Source organism: Cyanistes caeruleus, chromosome 18 (genome assembly GCF_971803275.1).
Source record: "Cyanistes caeruleus chromosome 18, bCyaCae1.hap1.1, whole genome shotgun sequence".
NCBI classification, from domain to species: Eukaryota; Metazoa; Chordata; class Aves; order Passeriformes; family Paridae; genus Cyanistes; species Cyanistes caeruleus.
In genome coordinates this window covers 11,013,992-11,031,371 of record NC_141718.1, presented here as the reverse complement: position 1 = coordinate 11,031,371, position 17,380 = coordinate 11,013,992, and the positions used below count along the sequence as shown (strand labels likewise).

Sequence of the window (17,380 nt, the reverse complement as noted above, 5' to 3'; positions counted from 1 at the left end):
TCTGGAACTGAGAAAAGCAAGACAGACAAGGAACATTAAGCTACTGATGCAAGTTGATAGGACAATCGAGAAATAAACCCCCTCATCTCCACTGCTCTGCCACAGAAAAAAACACATTATAATATGGAAAAGTTTAGAAATTGTTGTTGTAGAGTCACTGCAGATATGCTCTTTTGGCTGCATCTGTGAAATTTAATAACTAAAATGTAAAAAATAGCACACACCCTATCCAACACAATTGTGTATTAGGATGCTGCCATTCAGGCCTCAGCTCTGGGGATTGGGCTCCTTGCACGGCAATGTACAACATAAATACCAACACCGAATCAAGAGGAGCACATCAAAAGGAACACCAAGGACTTAGAGGAAGTATTTGTCATCTGCTGAATGAGAGAGAACAGCAGGACACTAAACAACTACTGAAGCAAAGATCCTTTGAGGATACATTAGGGGATTCAGACAGCAGAGGCTTAGTCATTCTTTCTGGAAGGTCCATTTGTCAGTCATATTACACTTCTGGTTTTTAAAAACTTATCTTCTTTCTCCTACCAGAAATGCCACGTGCCCTAATCAGAGCTGTATGACACAGATACTACTTTAGCGTTTAAGAACAGTGGAGGTATTTTATGTCCAGGATTTATTACCATAGAAAACCTGTTGGTTTTCAGTTTGTACTTTTGGATAATCATGTCATTTCCCTATTGTTCAGAGGATAATCATCTTCATAACAGAGAAAACAGTAGAATTATAAAAGCATTTGTCAAGCTGTTGCAGAAAACTGATCACTTCTTAATGAGCACGCCCTAGAAGCCTTTGCAAAAGCCCTCAGTGGAAAAAGAGTTACAATTTCTCTAAAATCTTCACATTAACTTGAACCTGCAGCTAACTGAAATAATAGCATCTGAAAAACCCATATTCAGAATCATTTTCAACTAAATCTCTAATCACTCACAGTTACCTTCCATTCCAGATAGATGCTGGCAACTTTGAAGCAAAAATCATCAAGAAATGGGACACGGATCCTCAGCAAAAATGTTAAAATTATATTATTTATTAATCTTTTTCTCTAGTACAAAATTGAAAACTGATTTATGCTATCTTTAAGCTTTTATTCTTTAAAGTGGGATAAAAAATTAAGAGAAAAAACAAGATTAAGAGGTTTATGGATGGGAAAGACTTCAGATACCAAAAAATAAAGAGTGGAAAAATATTAGCAATCTACCATTTGCATGGCCTGTAAATTCGATACGTAATTGCGTAGGTGAGCCAAGACTTTATCTCAGAACTCATCTTCTCTTTGCTGGCCAGCTGCACCTCCCTTGACATTGCCCTGCTGTGTGACTGATGCCCTTTTAGCAGGAGCTGTTATCAATCTATGTCAGCTTCAAAAAGTGACATAGTGATATTACAGATTGAGGAGGAATTCAGTGTACTACAGTCATGAAAATAATTATATTGATGAGGGAGAATGATTGAAAAATCAAACTGGTGAAAGCCAGATTTTCTTCTTCTATATTTCTTAGCTGTATTCTGCCTCATTTCTCTCTGATACTGTATAAAAGCCCCCCTATTTCTATTGTACCTGTACATTGAGCAGTACAACAAATTGCATATAAAACTGATTTCTAAATAGGAAAGTCAGCTTCATGAGTCAGAAAGCAAGATATCCAGGATCTATTTACCAATAAAGGAAACAATTAAGAATGTGCAGTATTAATAAAGAAAATTCATACTAATAAAAATAAGCAATTTCCTCACAGCAAATAAAGAATGCAAAGAGCACAGAAGTACAGAAGTATTAATCAGGAAAGCAAAATACAAAGAATTAAAATCTGGAGCCTGGTTTTGCTCCTATTAAAATCAGTGGCAGTAATATTTTCATTCATTTTGTTGTTTGAAAACTACTGTCAATAGAATGAAATCAGCACCTACAATATAATCTGCTGGATTTTCCCAGTACTACTTCTCCAGTAAAACAAAGATTTCAACTATTAAACTACATGTATGATGATATAAATGTAAGGATTTTCATCATCTAGTTATATATTTTACAGGACTTTATTAAACCACATCCAAGCCAAGAACAGACAGGTTTCCCAGGCAAGTTCTTCTCCACTGGCTCATCTTTTGGGACATGGGGACAGCCTGCCCTGCTGCTGTGCCTTTAAAATTTCCTTCTTGAAGAATGTCCAGCTTTCCTGGGCTCCTTTGCCCTTCAGGACTGTCCCCTGAAGGGACTCTGTCAGCCAGTCTCCTAAATGGACCTTGAGTCCAAGGTGTCAGTTCTGCCGAGCTCCCTCCTTGCTTCCTGAGAATGGCAAACTCTCGCTGTGGGATTGCTGTGCCAGGCAGCAGGCAGCAATCCCACAGTCTGCAGGCAGCGCATCACCTCCCAGCTCTCCTATTGCTTCTGCAGAGTTTCTGGCCACCCATTGCAGCACTCCAGTTGTGCCAGTCATCCCCCACATCTCTGTGATGGCAGCTGTGTCATGGTTTTCTTGCTGTGTGGTGCCTTCCAGCTCCCTGGCTTGTTGCCCATGCCGTGGGTGTTGGTGTAGATGTGCTTCAGTTGAGCTACTGATCCCACCCCCTTCTGGGGGGAATGAGCACTAATTGCTGCACAGTTCTCAGGCTTTCCCATGATTTCTAGCACATCAATAACCTTTATGTCTTTGCTGCCACCTGGATCAGCCTTAGCTGCCAGAGAAAAGTTGGTTCAGTCTCTTTAATAAAAAAAGAGAATTAAACCCCCTACTATTTCAAGATGGTATTTATCTGACCTAGCTTCCAGCCATTTGTTCTTTGCCTTTCTCTGTTGGATTACGTATTTCTTTAAAGATTGAGTGTTTTTTGCTCCTTCAGGTATTTATACACTAAGCAGGTACTTCACTTTTTTTTAGCTCTACAAAACTAATTAACCTTTTGAAACCTTTTTAAATGCTGTAAGTCTCAGTCTGGATTGCTGGATAACAGTGACAGCCACTTGCTCTGCAGAACACTGCCTCCAGGACATTTTAGGCACAACCACAAAGCATTTACTCTTGTCAACTTTAATTTCATTTTTTTTTTAACGTATCTTTAACCATCTTTGTTAACCTCTCACATTTCCAATTCAATAGGACTTTTTTTCCTTTTTCCATATGTGGGTTGTTGAGTAGTTATTTATTTATTTCTAATTCCTACTTTGATTTGATCTCTGAAGAACAGCAAAGGCACTCAGGAATCTCCCATCAGAACCATCCCTGCCTGTAGCACTGCCAGGGAATGCACACTATCAGTTTACACCTAATACAGGCTTTATAAAAATTAGTGTACTCTGACGAGTCCAGTGACATCCCTAATCAGTATTATCAGGGTGCTACTGCATAAACATTTACGCCGGTGGAATCCCAACTGATCTGGGGAAATATTAATGGGAATAAGCTCATTGTTATGTCAGAGTTGCAGAGCTGGGAAGGCTCAGGCTGCTGGAAGCACTGGGAGCTTTGGCAGGAGCCGGCTGAAGCCGCTGTCAGCAGCTGTGACACCCTGGCCCTGCATTGGCAGGGAAAAAGCAGAGGGAGAGAGCATCAGGGTGCTAAACTGAGTCCTGCAGGAGGGGCAGCACGTCTGACACACCATCATGGCCTGCTACAGAATCAGTCTAGGCACAAGCTTTCTCCCCATAACTGAGAGACTGAAGGATTCTTCCTTCTCATTTTATGCTAAATCAACTATTATCACCAGTTTATTTTTATTGATGGGAAATTGCTGGGAGTTGGTTCCTATTTGCAAAGTAAAATATGGCAAATCAGTAAATAATGAGAAAAAGTACACAGAGAATATGTGGACTGTGTATTTTGAAAGCAAGTTGTTTCAATCAGCTTAATAATGGAAAGAAAGGACAGTATCAAGCTTAAATATCCAAAAAATAAGTGACAGGAGTTAGAGAGCTGAATTAATTGGAGTAGAGGAGTTATTCATTGTCTGCTAATTTTGAAGTATAATCAGGGGACACTGTCATTGGTTGACAAGTTAAAAGTTTAACTGAGCGTATTAATAGCTTTCAAAAAATGCATTTTGATGCTCAAAAATCTTTCCCAAGATACAGGCATACGTATTCGGTCTTGGCAGCACACAATCAAAAAAAAAAAAAAGAAAGGAAAAAAAAATAAAAGGCTGAAAGCAGTAAAACTGCAGCAACAAAGGCAAGTTACTAAATCTCTGCAAGTGTATAAGATCTGTTTAATGCCCAAGCTTATTTAATATCTTAGTTAATGACAGAAAGAGTAACTATAGTCACAGATAACACTACATTAAAACATACCATGAACACAGGCCAGGATTAAGACAGCAATATAGCAGAATTAGAATTAATTTCAGCTGTATGCCAAGTCACTGAGATTTTTTAAAATTCATGTAAGTAATTTAATTCAGGGATTTTGCAGAATTGACAGAGAGTAGTCACTAATGATCCTTACAAAGGAAACAAGCAAAATGAGTCTGAAGTTGGGTAAGAGTTTTGCATCCACAGAATATTTTAAATGCAAAAAAAAAAAAGGAACAAAGAAAGTTGTATCTGAAAAGGCTCTAGTCTAGATTGAGTGCTGCTTCAAACTGCCCCAGGAAAATATTTCTAGGTATGTTTTGGTGATCAAATATATGTATTTGCAAAACTTTATAGCTTAAATAAAACTGACCACCTCTCCAGCAGCCTATAACAAATACCTATATTTTCTTAAGTTGTAAAGTTTCTGTCAGGGCCTAGAATGGCTCCTTTTACATGTACTGTTCAACTCAGCCAGAACATGTTGATAGTATAACCACCAAGTGGTTTTGTCAGTGTCGCACTGATGGGTATAAAAGGTTAGTAGGATGATTACCCTGTAAGGATATTAGTGTAAAGGTTGTAGACAGACTTAATAATAATATAATAAAATAATATAATAAAATAATAAAAGAGAACATGATGAATCCTGTAGCACTACAAGAACAAAAATGCTCAGGGATGAGTCCATGGCCAGTGCTAGCCTGACAAGGTTGTTGATTTGACCTGCAATCTAAATTACTGACTTGTAATAAAGGAAGAAAGTTCTGAAAAATCCGCCACCACAAAAACTCACTCTGAAGCTGTATTAACAGCAAGAATCCTCCTTTGTTCCAGCATTTCTGCTTGTTTTTAAGGCTAATTGGAATCCACTACTCTTTCCAGGGTTGGCATACCACAGAGAGTTGTTACAGCTTATACACTTACAAAAATAACCCAAAGTAGCTGTTTTTCTAGACCAGGGTGGAATTTTCCTTTTTTTCATGTTGGCACATTTCTATTCACTCTGATTGTTAAGTATACAACATACAGAATTATGAGAGATGATAACAACACTTCTCTGCCCACTAGACTAAGTTTCTAAACTCAAACCACATTATTCTTTTTGTGGCATTTGGCTTCAGGGGGATCATGACCCCTTATAATGCAGTCAAGTGAATTTCCAAGCTACATCTGTATCATCAATGTTTCTCATATGCCTTTTCAAAGTTGCTCAGTTGATTGTAAAGTTTGCATTAAAGGTTACATATTTTTGTCACAAAAAGGTAAAACTGATTGCCTGAACTATACCACTCTACTTCATATGCATTAAGTTTCAGAGAGTCTAATTAACTTCTGAAGATTAAACCTCTACATGTCCAAGAAGCATGTTTTCCATAAGGCTAGGCCAGGCTTGTCACGTGTGCCTCACAGGTTCAAGGGACATTCTTCAAGGACAAATTTACAATTTACTTCTAATTAAATTATGTGCAATGGAGTAATCTAGAGAGTTGCACATAGAGATGACAATATGCTGTCGAAGAACCTTGTATTGCTGTGGTGTATTCCTCTTCTAACTCCTTGCTTGCTATAACCAGTTCTCCAATTTCACTTGCATCTTTCCTATGACAATATATTTGGGAAGATGTTCATGGCTTTCCAACCCCATTGAGAGAGGCAGAGACATTCAGTTCCTTTCCTTCACAAAATGAATCTTTATCCAATTGATATGATGTAGTGTATATGATCAGCTCCTCTGCCTGGCAGTGACTTTCTGACTCATTTCAGCTCTCCCAGTGCTTGACAGGTGCCTCGTGCTCATGTGTACGACACTGGTGGCTGCTTTAACACTGCACTTCCAGAGCAAGCTTTGCTGCCTCTGTACTGATAGGCATTCCTGGAATTCAGCTGGGTTTTGCTTGGGGTCTTTTTCTTCTTTCACAGTTTGAAGAGCAGCAGTGTTACTGGATCACTGAGATTTTAACTTCTGTTTATTCATTTGTCAGTACCCATGTCTTTCCACCTAAGAACTATTCTGAGCCTGAAATTCATAGGATAGTTAGGAGCATTCTGCCACTCCTGATGTTTTATATACCTTAGTGCTTTAATGCTTGGAATTAATTTAAAAATCACAGCAAAACACCTTACCTAGTCTAGGAGTTTTGAATCTAGCCAGTCACAGAGACCAAAACCAGAGAGTTACATCATCTCTCAGGCATTTGTCATGGGGGGGTTGAGCCATTGCCTGCTGTTACCTAAATACGTCAGGAAATTCAGTCATTTAATTCAGATGTGAGTCTGACAACCAGCCCTGGATACCAAAGCAGACAAATACTACCCAGTAGGTCCATTATTTCCATGCCATGGTTTTCCAAAACAGATAAAAGTCTTTCTGGTTTTGTCTCTGTGAATTTCTTCTAACTAAGCCTACTGCTCTACAGTGACAAAAATACTTATTTATCTGTAGGTTTAAATACAGGGTTGTCTTAGGGATTAGTCTATTGACATGAAATAGATAAGCCTCACAGCAAAGCTTGCCAGGCTTTTACAGTCTGATACTGGCATCTTCCTGCAATCATATGATGGCATTAAATGAGTCTATTTTTTGTATTGAATAGTGTGGCACATTTTCATATTTATTACTTCTTTTTTTACCAATTAGAGGAAATAATTTAGTGGACATACGGACAGAATTATTTGCCCATAAATAATAAATAATAAATAATAAATTTACTGTCAGTATCTGCAGTTACATAGAATGTTAAGTTCAGGGTATGGCAACAAATCAAAAATACGAAAAATTTCTGTCCCACATGTTCTGTGTGAGAATATTCACATAAGAAGCATGGAGTAATAATGAACAATGTAAACAAAAATAAATCTTCGGACTTGAAAGAATATCTAGTAAAAAACCTGCAAATTGGCCGTTGATCAATCATTTCCTGTTATGTCTGTTCATTATTTTTCTACTGTTTACATATTTAAAAGGTACATGCTTGGATACAAGTCTTGAGGCTGGAATTGTGATGTATTACTACATAAAGTTAAACTTTGGTAAGGGACTATATATTTTACTTTGTTAAGTGCAAAAAGGCTAGAATTTCATTTGGAGTGCTGAAGGATTACACACATGAGTGCTGAAGTCATCTAGGCTTTGCTCCCACACAAATTTCACTATGAAAAGTCTTGAAATGGAAAAGCTTCATGAAAAAATGGAACAGTTTAGGTCAATCTTCTTCTAGGATTCCCAAGTGACTTAGTTTGTCAGAAAAACGTTTCCTGACATGATGTTTTACCACTGATAATAACAGGTGCTAGGAGGGCTATGGGTACACAGATCCCAATTTCCCCTCTGTCCTGACTGTTAGTATTAGCATTGCAGGAAAAGAGCTGCATGCCAGAAAGGATTTTTAATACCCTGAATTACTCAAAAAGCTGAATTGTCAGGAAAGGCAAATAAGCCCCTCAAGTATTTGGCACAGGGGGAAAAAAAAAAGGAAGAAAAAAAAGTTATCAATGTTGTTTACTTGAAAAAAAAAAATCCTGGCAGAAACTGGATTTCTGTTCAAAATTCATACAATTAACATTTGACAGAAGGCTTTCCAGTTATTATTAGATAATTCAGAGGTTCCGTTATGGGGCCAGCAATTAGTGTTGCATGAGGCCTACTCCAGCCTGAACTGTTTGCTGCAGTGTTTTGACTTTTTCATCTGCATCTTCCTTTTCACAAGATACTAATAGCCTCAAAAAGCCTAAAATTTAATTTTTATATTCATTTGCAGTAGCTGTAAGAAAGGGAATAAAAATTACTTGTTAACATCCATATTTATAAAATTACTCAACCAGTGTCATTTTTAGACCTGCACAACCTTTACTTGGTATCTCCTGCACCATGTGAATCTCTTGTGACTACTGACCTCAGGAACTCTCAGGCATACACTCATGGTTAATTCAGTTCATTATGTATTTTATTATTGCATCTTTGAAGTGTTTCTCATAGTCTCAAACCCTGTTGCAGCTACAGGCTGTGGAAGAAAACCATCCTGAGAGAATGTATAGCAGGACAGATGGGGACACTCACAAAGAAATTGCAGGAATTCCTTTTCATGGGGACAGGCAGCAGCACTGACTTGTGAGAGTACAATTTAACATTCTCTAGCACACATTTATTTAAAGAGAAATTGAAATAAAGATGAGACTCTTAGATATTAACAAGTAGTGCCTTCAAAATGCAGCATGGAACATGCAAGAAGGCAAAAAAAAAAAGATTACTTGATAATGTAACATTATCAAAAGCCAGAGATGGCATCTTAATATGTAATAAAAGATCAAATGGGTCAATCAGCTTCTAAGGACCATGAAAAACAAAACAAGTAATTTATTTGACATAATAGAGAAGAAATCAGCATGGGATATAAAAACTTAAGGCAACCTTCTCAGAGTGCTGCTCAGGAATAATAATCATCCAATAAATCAATAGCAATCCAAAGGTATTTTACAATTTTGCAGCCATGTCAAGGGAAGAGGCAGCTGTTACGTGGTTGAGTCATGCTAACTAGCTATGGTGCATGGAATGCTAAAGCTATATTTATTACATTAAGCAGGGAAAAAACCTCCCAAGACATTGTAGAAATGAAACCAGACACAGATCACATTTCCAGATAACCCTAGATAAGCAGGAAAAATATTGTTACAGAGTGACAGAGCACACAAGATGGTGGGAAAAAATGAACCGTAATTATTCATTTATCTTTCTCTTTAGTGAACAGCTAAATATCACAAATGTTCAACAGACAAGCAAAAATATTGGTTTGTTCAGGTCTACAAACTGTCAGCTCAGGTGATTTTATTCCTACAACTGATGTTACCCAGAATAAAGCATAGCAGGAAAAGACAAAAGCCCTTGCAAAAGTCAGCCTTCCCCTTCTGTCATTTGTTTTCAGGCAGAATAAATTTAACTTAGTCACTTAAAATTACACACAAAGGAAAAGTTGTCCAGGCAGCTGATCGTTTGGGCATTATTTTTGTTCTCCCTTCTGCTCACTGGTGTCACTACAACAATCTCACCCTCAGCAGACTTCACGACTCAGCTATAATCAGAACCCACAGCGTGCAGAACTGGTTTTCCCCTCATTTTTTACCATATCTGTCAATCATTACTTTAACGCATCTTCAATAAAGACAGAGTTCATGCATAGCATTTCTCCACTTCTGTCAACAAGATCACAGAAGTTTTCATATTCATACAGATCATTTGCTCAACTTTCACAGTTTATAAATCAGCCAGATTCTTACATGCTCTCTCAAGCAGTAAGTTATGTTTGGCAGTAGGCTAGTTTTATTTAGCAGTTCTCTTCACCACAGATACTACACCAGGAAGCAGTTTACACTCTGCAACTCTATAATTTGTAGGGCTTTTCTCATGAGTGGCAGTCTCAGTATTGCAGTTCTAGTAATGTACCAATGTATATACTGTTGTTGGTCCTGTATGGACCAATGCTTGTAGGGATTTTTCAGAGTATATTGATTCTTTTTTCTCTTTCAGGTAGTTCTTTTTGATTTTGAAATCTGAACAGTAAGGCAGGAAAAGTCAAAAGAATTGCAAGAAACTCCTAGTCAGGGTGTAGATGCAAAATACTTTTCCTAATATGCCTGAAAGTGAGAAGAAAGAATTAGTGGCAATTCTTCTCACATGTCAAGAGGAGGTTACTAAACAAAAAGCAGATACAGAAGTCTGTTACAATAGGAAGGCACTAATGCCAAGATAAGAATCTCCAGATAATGAAGGGTAAGTCCAAGCACAGAACAGTGGAATGGCTCATCAGAATAGGACAAAGAAAATAGAAGTGCTGTTTATAAACTGCAGAATCACTAGAGAAGATAAGAATAGGGAAATATTATATATGTGATAAGCTATAGCAACAGAAAAGGGGGACATCATGTGTTCCTACCCACAAACTCCCTTCTCTTAAACAGCATGTTTTACAAGGCTGTCAAAAAAAAAATAATTTCAAATAAAACCCCTGTGAAGCTTAATTCAGGCAATTTGAAAGTCATAGCAAATATATATTTGTGTATCTGTAAGCATTCATATATTTCCCATAGCTACTGTATTTGCATGCTGTGAAAACCAGAAGCTAACAACATTCAAAACTATAAAATGGGAATGGCTGTTCTTTGGGCAAGGCAAATCGGCCATTTAACCAAAAACAGTCAAAGAAAATTTTAAATATAAAAATGTCATACTAATTTAAAAACATGTTTAATTATTTTTAAAAATTAATTTCATCCCAAATTCATATTGAAAATTCTTTAAAAATCCAGGGGGGAGAAAACTGTTACTTATTATTATTATTTTAACTTCAACATTTCCCAGGACCTTTGTGGTGTCCAAATGAACCATCCCTGTACACCAGGATGTCACTACTGCCTACATTTTTAAGTGGAGATTGAAGCAACAGTTAACTATGTAAACAATTATCTAAAAGGCGCCAAAAAATAATAAATCGGCTGTCATGTGAAGAGCATCTCCATTTCCCAAAAGTAATATTAAATAAGTAACTCTGTCCAGTGGGGAAAACTATCCATATAAAGGAACCATAACTGCTGGGTTTTCCTAAAGATTGGGGATTACTGCCTTGGGAGGGAGGGAAGGAGGGAGAGATAAAAGACCAAATACTGGTGAAAGAGAAAGGAAAAGAAAGAGAACCAGGAGCAGAAGGTGCACTTACTGTTTGGTTATCTTCATACAGCTTCAAGTCATACCCACTCAGCTCCACACAGAAAATTATTGCTGTAACCCCCTCGAAACAGTGGATCCACTTTTTGCGTTCAGATCTCTGTCCACCCACATCCACCATTTTGAAAGTCAGCTCTTTGAAGGTGAACTTATTTTCTACAATCCCTGTGGTCATGTCCCGAGACCGCAGAATATCTTCCACCGTGGGGATGTAGTCCAGAGCTGCGATCCGTTCCAGGTCGTTCAGGTAGTACGCAGCGTTATCCTCCAGGTGGTACTCGTTGGAGCGGCAAAAGCACTCCTGCACGCCGGGGTCTGCCCACAGCCTCTTCATCACCCCCAGCAGCTCTGGGGTAATCTCCCCTTTGCTCTCAGCTGGGCCTGTCAGGGCAAAAAGCTGCACTGCATCGTATGCTCTGTCAGGGTTGTGAAATTCTATCTTAAGGGTGGCCAGAGCCCGAATGATACGTGTGAGAGAGTCAATTGCATTATAGATAATCAGAGGTTTGTATTCCTTACAGGCCTCCAAGTTAAAGCCACCACTGTGAATGATTTTCATCTGCTTTACAATAGTACTCTTCCCAGAGTTGCTGGTGCCCAGGAGGAGGAGTTTTATCTCTCTTCGTTGTCGCTGACTTTCAGAGCGCAGGTGGCGGTCAATCCTTCGGGACCGCCGCGCTGCCTCTTTCTCCTCAGAGCTTTGCCGACATCCCATGGTACAGCAGGCAGGTACAGAAGGGAACGGGTGCAGACTGGCTCACTCTGTTGGCGTCTCACAAAAAGATCTGCGGTGCTTTTTAGTTCATGTGCCAGGTACACCCCGAAAGGAAAAAAGGTCCCTATCCAATACCTGATGATCCCCGATGCCTACAGCCACCTAGTTGAGTCCCGGCAGGGGTGCAAACACATGTAGGTGTGCAGCCACTGAAATAGTCTCTTCAGTAGATCTCATGGCACTCCCCTTTCCAGTGCATAAAATGTGGCACATTCCTGTTAATGACAGGACGCTTCCCTTTGCCACAGTTTGTCTAGAACCATCAAATACCCATTTCTGTTCTGCATAATGATTTTGCTGCCTTCTGTCCAAAGGTAAGAAGCCGCACTTTCGCCTTCTCTGCTCTAGTCTTTTCTTCTGATTGTGTTCTCTGGTTGCTGTGGTGATGCTGCAAGATAAAGCTGAAGCTCTTTTCACTGGTACCGTGCTTGTTTTGTTTCTCTTCCCCCACTTCTTCAGCTGATCCAGTTCAGCTCTGTAAATCTGTGCTTTCCACCTGCCAAACAATGGGAAAAGAAATGAATGAGAGACTCTGCTTCCTTGCAGCAAGCCACTCACTTTTTCCTCCTCTTCTAGACTTTTAAACCTTTTATTATGCCAAATGTTAAAAACAGATGGAAAAATATGTAAAGAAAAGCAAATATTTAAATTATAGTAAAAGCATAGGGACAGCTGAAGCTCACAAACTAAGAAAATGTGGTTCCTGAACAATAGTAAATCAAATCTCCCTTTCAGCCTTCTGTGTTTTATTATCTAAACCTACATGAAAACAAACAGTGCTGAGCTCTGCCCCAATTTCTCCCTCAGCAAGAGCTTATGGCAGTGCTCCTCCTGCACAGTTCTGTTCCGAATGGTTTGTCTGAAGTAGAAAATGAAAGACTCACAACTACTTTTCCCAGCTTCTCTATTTATATCAGTATCTTGTACTCAGACAGATGTCCTCCTGAGTTTTCTTTCATCTTATCTATCTCCACTGAACATTTAAATAACTAAATTAGGAAGTAAAAGATGCTGATTAACTTAGTTTCATGAATTTGAGAAAGGAAGAGTTGCTGATTTTTGTAACAGCTCTCTTCTTTCCCCTTGGAGAACAGTATTGTCAAATACAGTACCTGCATCTTGTTTAACCAATAAGGGGATGCAAACTTTGTAAGCTTCTTTCCATAGCCAAGCTAAGTGTTATTGAGCCTCCTCTCTTTCCATTTCAACACAGGAAATTCTGAGCTACAGTAAAAGGGAACACTGACTACAAAGTGAATTTTTCATACAAGAGGCACAGGAAACACCATCCTAAGCGAGGGCAGAGAGCTTTTCAGTGACTGTTAGAGCAATTATTCTTTCCCAGATTAGAATTTAAGCCTACTAGTTGGAACTCTGCAGAAGGCAACAGCAGGAAGCAGTTACTCTCACAGAGGGAAAACACATTACTAACAGCTGATTGGTGATCATTTGCCTCTCTTCTAGGAAGGGCTTGCTGCTCCCACTAAGCTCTGAGCACAGTGGGCAGCGGAATCACAGATGTCACAGCTTCCTCCCCAAGTGCTGCCCCAGCACACCTTGGCACCTCTCCTGCTGCCTGGTTACTTGTGCCTAGAGGCTGCTCAGTGAGTGTATTTGCAAACCAAAGTACAGGGCACTTGCAGAGTCTACTAAAGCAAACTTTCTACTACATTTTAATAAAACTAAGTCTCAACACCATTTTCAAAATTGCCCTACAAGCCTTTAGAAGTTTTTCTTCTTGAAGTCACCAAAATTTAAATATAAATGTGACAATATATTAAAATACTTATTAAAGAGAATGATTCCACACCAGGCAAGAGATAGAATGTTCCAAGCCAGATGTTGAGCCTCAAGCTTTTGTGAGAAAAGAACTATAACTACTTGTAAACTCATGTACTTAACTTTCTAACTGACCATATTCTAATGGTTATTAAAATACGATTATAGATTATGGCTAGGATTATATTCTAAACTAATCTTACTCTGAGTTGTTCTAAACTATCCAGTCAGTACAAGGAGCCACCTCTCCTTAGCAGTTTGAAGTGCTTGTCTCTTGTCTTTGCCTGTAGGGACCACAGTGCTTGAACAGACTGGCAATTTAAGCATTTTGGGTATCTTAAATGTCAAGACATTCAAATCCTTTGCCCCAGATGCACCATGTGTTGCTCTTACCTGGTCTAAAATTCTACAAGAGAGTCTTAATATCAGCTATATTTATCTTACTTCTCTTGTATGACAGGACATGAACACATAAAGGACAGATTAATTAGTGAGAAATTAAAAGAATAATGTACACATTAATAGAATGGTAATTAGCACAACTTTACTTACTCTGAAGATGTGGAAAGGAAAACCCTCCCAAGTGAGGAGTTACACTTTCTTCAAATAATTCACTTTTTCCAATAATCACAGAAAATGAAAAATTAGAGTTGAGGAAGCTGGTTTCTAGCCATGCAGAGAGAATGAAATTCCTGTCTTAGATATCAGGCCAGATTCTTGTTTTACTTATATAAAAATCAGGGTTGTTTCCATTAATCACACTTACTCTGACATGTTCAGGACATTTCAAACTGGTTCTCCTTTAAGTCCTCATCATTACAGGCCTCATTGTCATTCATGACAAAACCACTTGCTGAATTCTTCATGACATTTTCTATGTATCACAGTGATTACAGATGAAGAATTTTGCAAGAAACACATATGAGACTTCCCCTCTCTATTGTAGATCCATCCTGAACAAAAGAGGCTTGCTAGCAACGAGCAGCAAGAGGGCACATATTCATGCCAAAAGGCAGCAGTGCTTAGGATAAATCTGGAGATTTTTTGACTATATAAGACAAGAAGATCTTTTTTAAACTTCATGTTATTTGCCTCAAACACGTATGAAAAATTATTTGGGAAAAAGACTCTCAAGAATAATTTTTTTCTTCTCATTTAGCTCATATATTCTGTAGGGTATTTCCTATTGCATATTTCCACAACACATTTAGATGCTTCATTCATGTTCCACAGTGTTTTACCTATCAACTATTTTGTTTGCTGTTCATTAATATGCTTAACACCAAAAAAAGGGTAAAGTAGGATGTCCTTATTGTAGGAAAGACCAGGAGCATGTAAATGCACTTTGGTTTTACACTCTTGAATTTCTTTTTTTTCCTTTTCTGACTTCTAGTCATTCCTATTGTGCACATTGAAATGATATTGGATATCACTATTTCAAGTGGTAACACAAGGAGCTGATTATATTACTGCTTTGTAAGCAGACTAGTAAATACTGTTTTCAAATAGGCATTACAGTAAGAAAGTTTGGTTTATTTAAGTATTGCCATAAACAGTGAAAAAAATCTCTCATGTTCACAGTCATTACTTTTTAAAACTCAGGAAACTTCACAAACTATTACATTACTGCAGTTTACTGCCCTGGCTACATACAGATGAACTTCCTCTTACCAGGTTTACTTTTTCTTGGAATGCACTCAGAAAAGTCAGTCTAGATTTTGTTGGGGTTTTGAAATCAGATTTTATATTAAGCAGATAAGTGTTTTATGGCTATAAGTTTCTAATTAGGTAAGTGTATTTTCAGTCGCTCTAGTGGAAAGCGCTATTGCTTCCTTCCACTTGCACGCCTGTCTAAAGTTTGTTTAAAAAAATCTTATTATTCAGATGACCAGATTATACTGTATCTGTGTGACTTAACTAACATATTTGCCTTCTCCTGACAACAGAAGGCTCAAAATGTTAAGAAAACATGTTTTTTTTAAAATCTGATGATACAGATGGACTATTTTGTTATGACTAGGATTGGTAGCTTTTCCCACAAGATAAGATTAACGTGCCCCAAATCCTGACCTAACAGTAATCTATTTCCATTATCAAAAGAGGAATGCTAGCAATTCCTGGAGTGGGAAGGACACCTGAATAAAATTCTGCACTGGTTACTATGTCAAAATGTTGAAGCCCATTAAGCTGAGCAGCTGTTTAGGGCTGCCATGTTCTGACCACCCATTTGTAGCCAATAAAACAGTCATTATTGTTGGTTTCATATCTAGGCTCGCTCTTTGCCCTTATCCATCACTCCTAGCTTGTGCAAACTGATCCATGTGTGTGTAATATAAACACTTATCCCTTTTCCCAGCATGTTCCTCAGTTATGGCAGCAGAGGGAGAAGAAGCATAGGGAAGGAGAATGACACACCACCACAATTCAATTGTAAACACTTCCATAAGGAAAGAGCCAAGTATTGTCTCTGGATTCATTAGCTACTGACACATCACCGTGGAACACAGAATTATGGAAACTGCCTGGAAAGATGTTTCCCCCACGATCTTGTAGAAAGGCAGTGACTCCTAAGCCGAGAACAAAACCAGTGGCTGTGACTGTCACAGCACAGAGACTGTGCATGCTGCCAGCAGCAGGAATTTCAGCTGCAGTTGTAGGCACAGAGCTGTTATCCCTCTGATAATTTAGCTTCACGACCACCAGCCCACTCACACACAGTAAAAAGCTTTTACACCCATGTGGAAGCAAACTCAAGCAAATCTAGCAAGAAGTTGCACAGAACTCATATAAGACTTACAAATGTAAGCCAAGCTGCTGTAATCAGTTTCTAATGATTAAACACATCCACTGAGATTTCCTGTGCTTTAACAAAACCTTATTTCTGCACGTTTTAACTTTCAATCATTTCTTATACTATTAATGAAAGAGAAGAAGACACAAGGGAGTGTGATATATCAGGACATAGCCAAGGCATTTACTGAGGAAGAAATCAAGTGTTCTACTTGATGCAGGCTTTTTTTGAGGGACAGAGAGAAAAAGGAACTGAGGCTCACAAGAGATAGGAAAATTAGGAAAATAGGTCCAGATTTTTGAATCTGGGAAGCATCCAGGAAAGACATGCATGCTATAGAAATACAAGGGTGAAATAACCTCACAGAAATTAATTTACTGTTTTATGTATGGTAATTGAAGTCCATTTATTGCAGAAGAAAGTTACTTTAAAGCTGTGGCCATGGATATTACTGAAATTCTCTTTATACAATCATTGAAACCTGAAAGACAAGGAAGTATGTTCAAGTTATGATAAAACATTTAATTATTTAATTAAGGCACTATAATCCCACCCAAAACAAAGGATGGGCCTGGTGTAATTGTCGGACAAGAAAACAGCAGAGAAAGCTGTTGTATATGAGGTTTATTTATTGCAGCATTTAAAATGTATATTCTGTCAGATGAGTGAAGAAAGAAGTGTCATTTAATTAGCTGAGTGTTTGGACATTACCAAGTTCTGTCCCTTTTTATCATGGGGTTCTTTGTGATGTCAATTAACTCCCTTAAGCACATATTTCAAAGATAATTTTGCTTATTTATTTCTTAGATGCCCAATTTGAGACACTGTTTGTGACAAAGAAATACACTGAGTTTTCAAGTATAATCATCCTCAGTGATAGCTGTGCTCTAAATATTCAAATATTGAATAAATAGTATTTTTTCACTTGATCCATCTTGATCTCTATTTGAGAAATAGGGCTTAACCTCTATACCAACTTCCCAAGATAAAGCCAAGAAATTATTAATGTCC

General features: G+C 38.2%; 2 protein-coding genes across 4 annotated transcripts in view; one reads left to right on the top strand and one right to left on the bottom strand.

Moving 5' to 3' along the window:
- RSPH14 (radial spoke head 14 homolog) overlaps positions 1-17,380 on the top strand; it is a 75,696-nt gene that overhangs the window by 23,008 nt on the left and 35,308 nt on the right. The window lies entirely within an intron of this gene.
- Positions 1-17,380, bottom strand: part of GNAZ (G protein subunit alpha z) — a 49,642-nt gene that overhangs the window by 16,799 nt on the left and 15,463 nt on the right. For both annotated transcript variants that reach the window (XM_023937671.2, XM_023937672.2), the window contains one exon: positions 11,017-12,295. In XM_023937671.2, coding sequence (XP_023793439.1) covers positions 11,017-11,739 — 723 coding nt within the window. In that variant the 5' untranslated portion in view covers positions 11,740-12,295. The remainder of the gene's footprint in view (positions 1-11,016; positions 12,296-17,380) is intronic.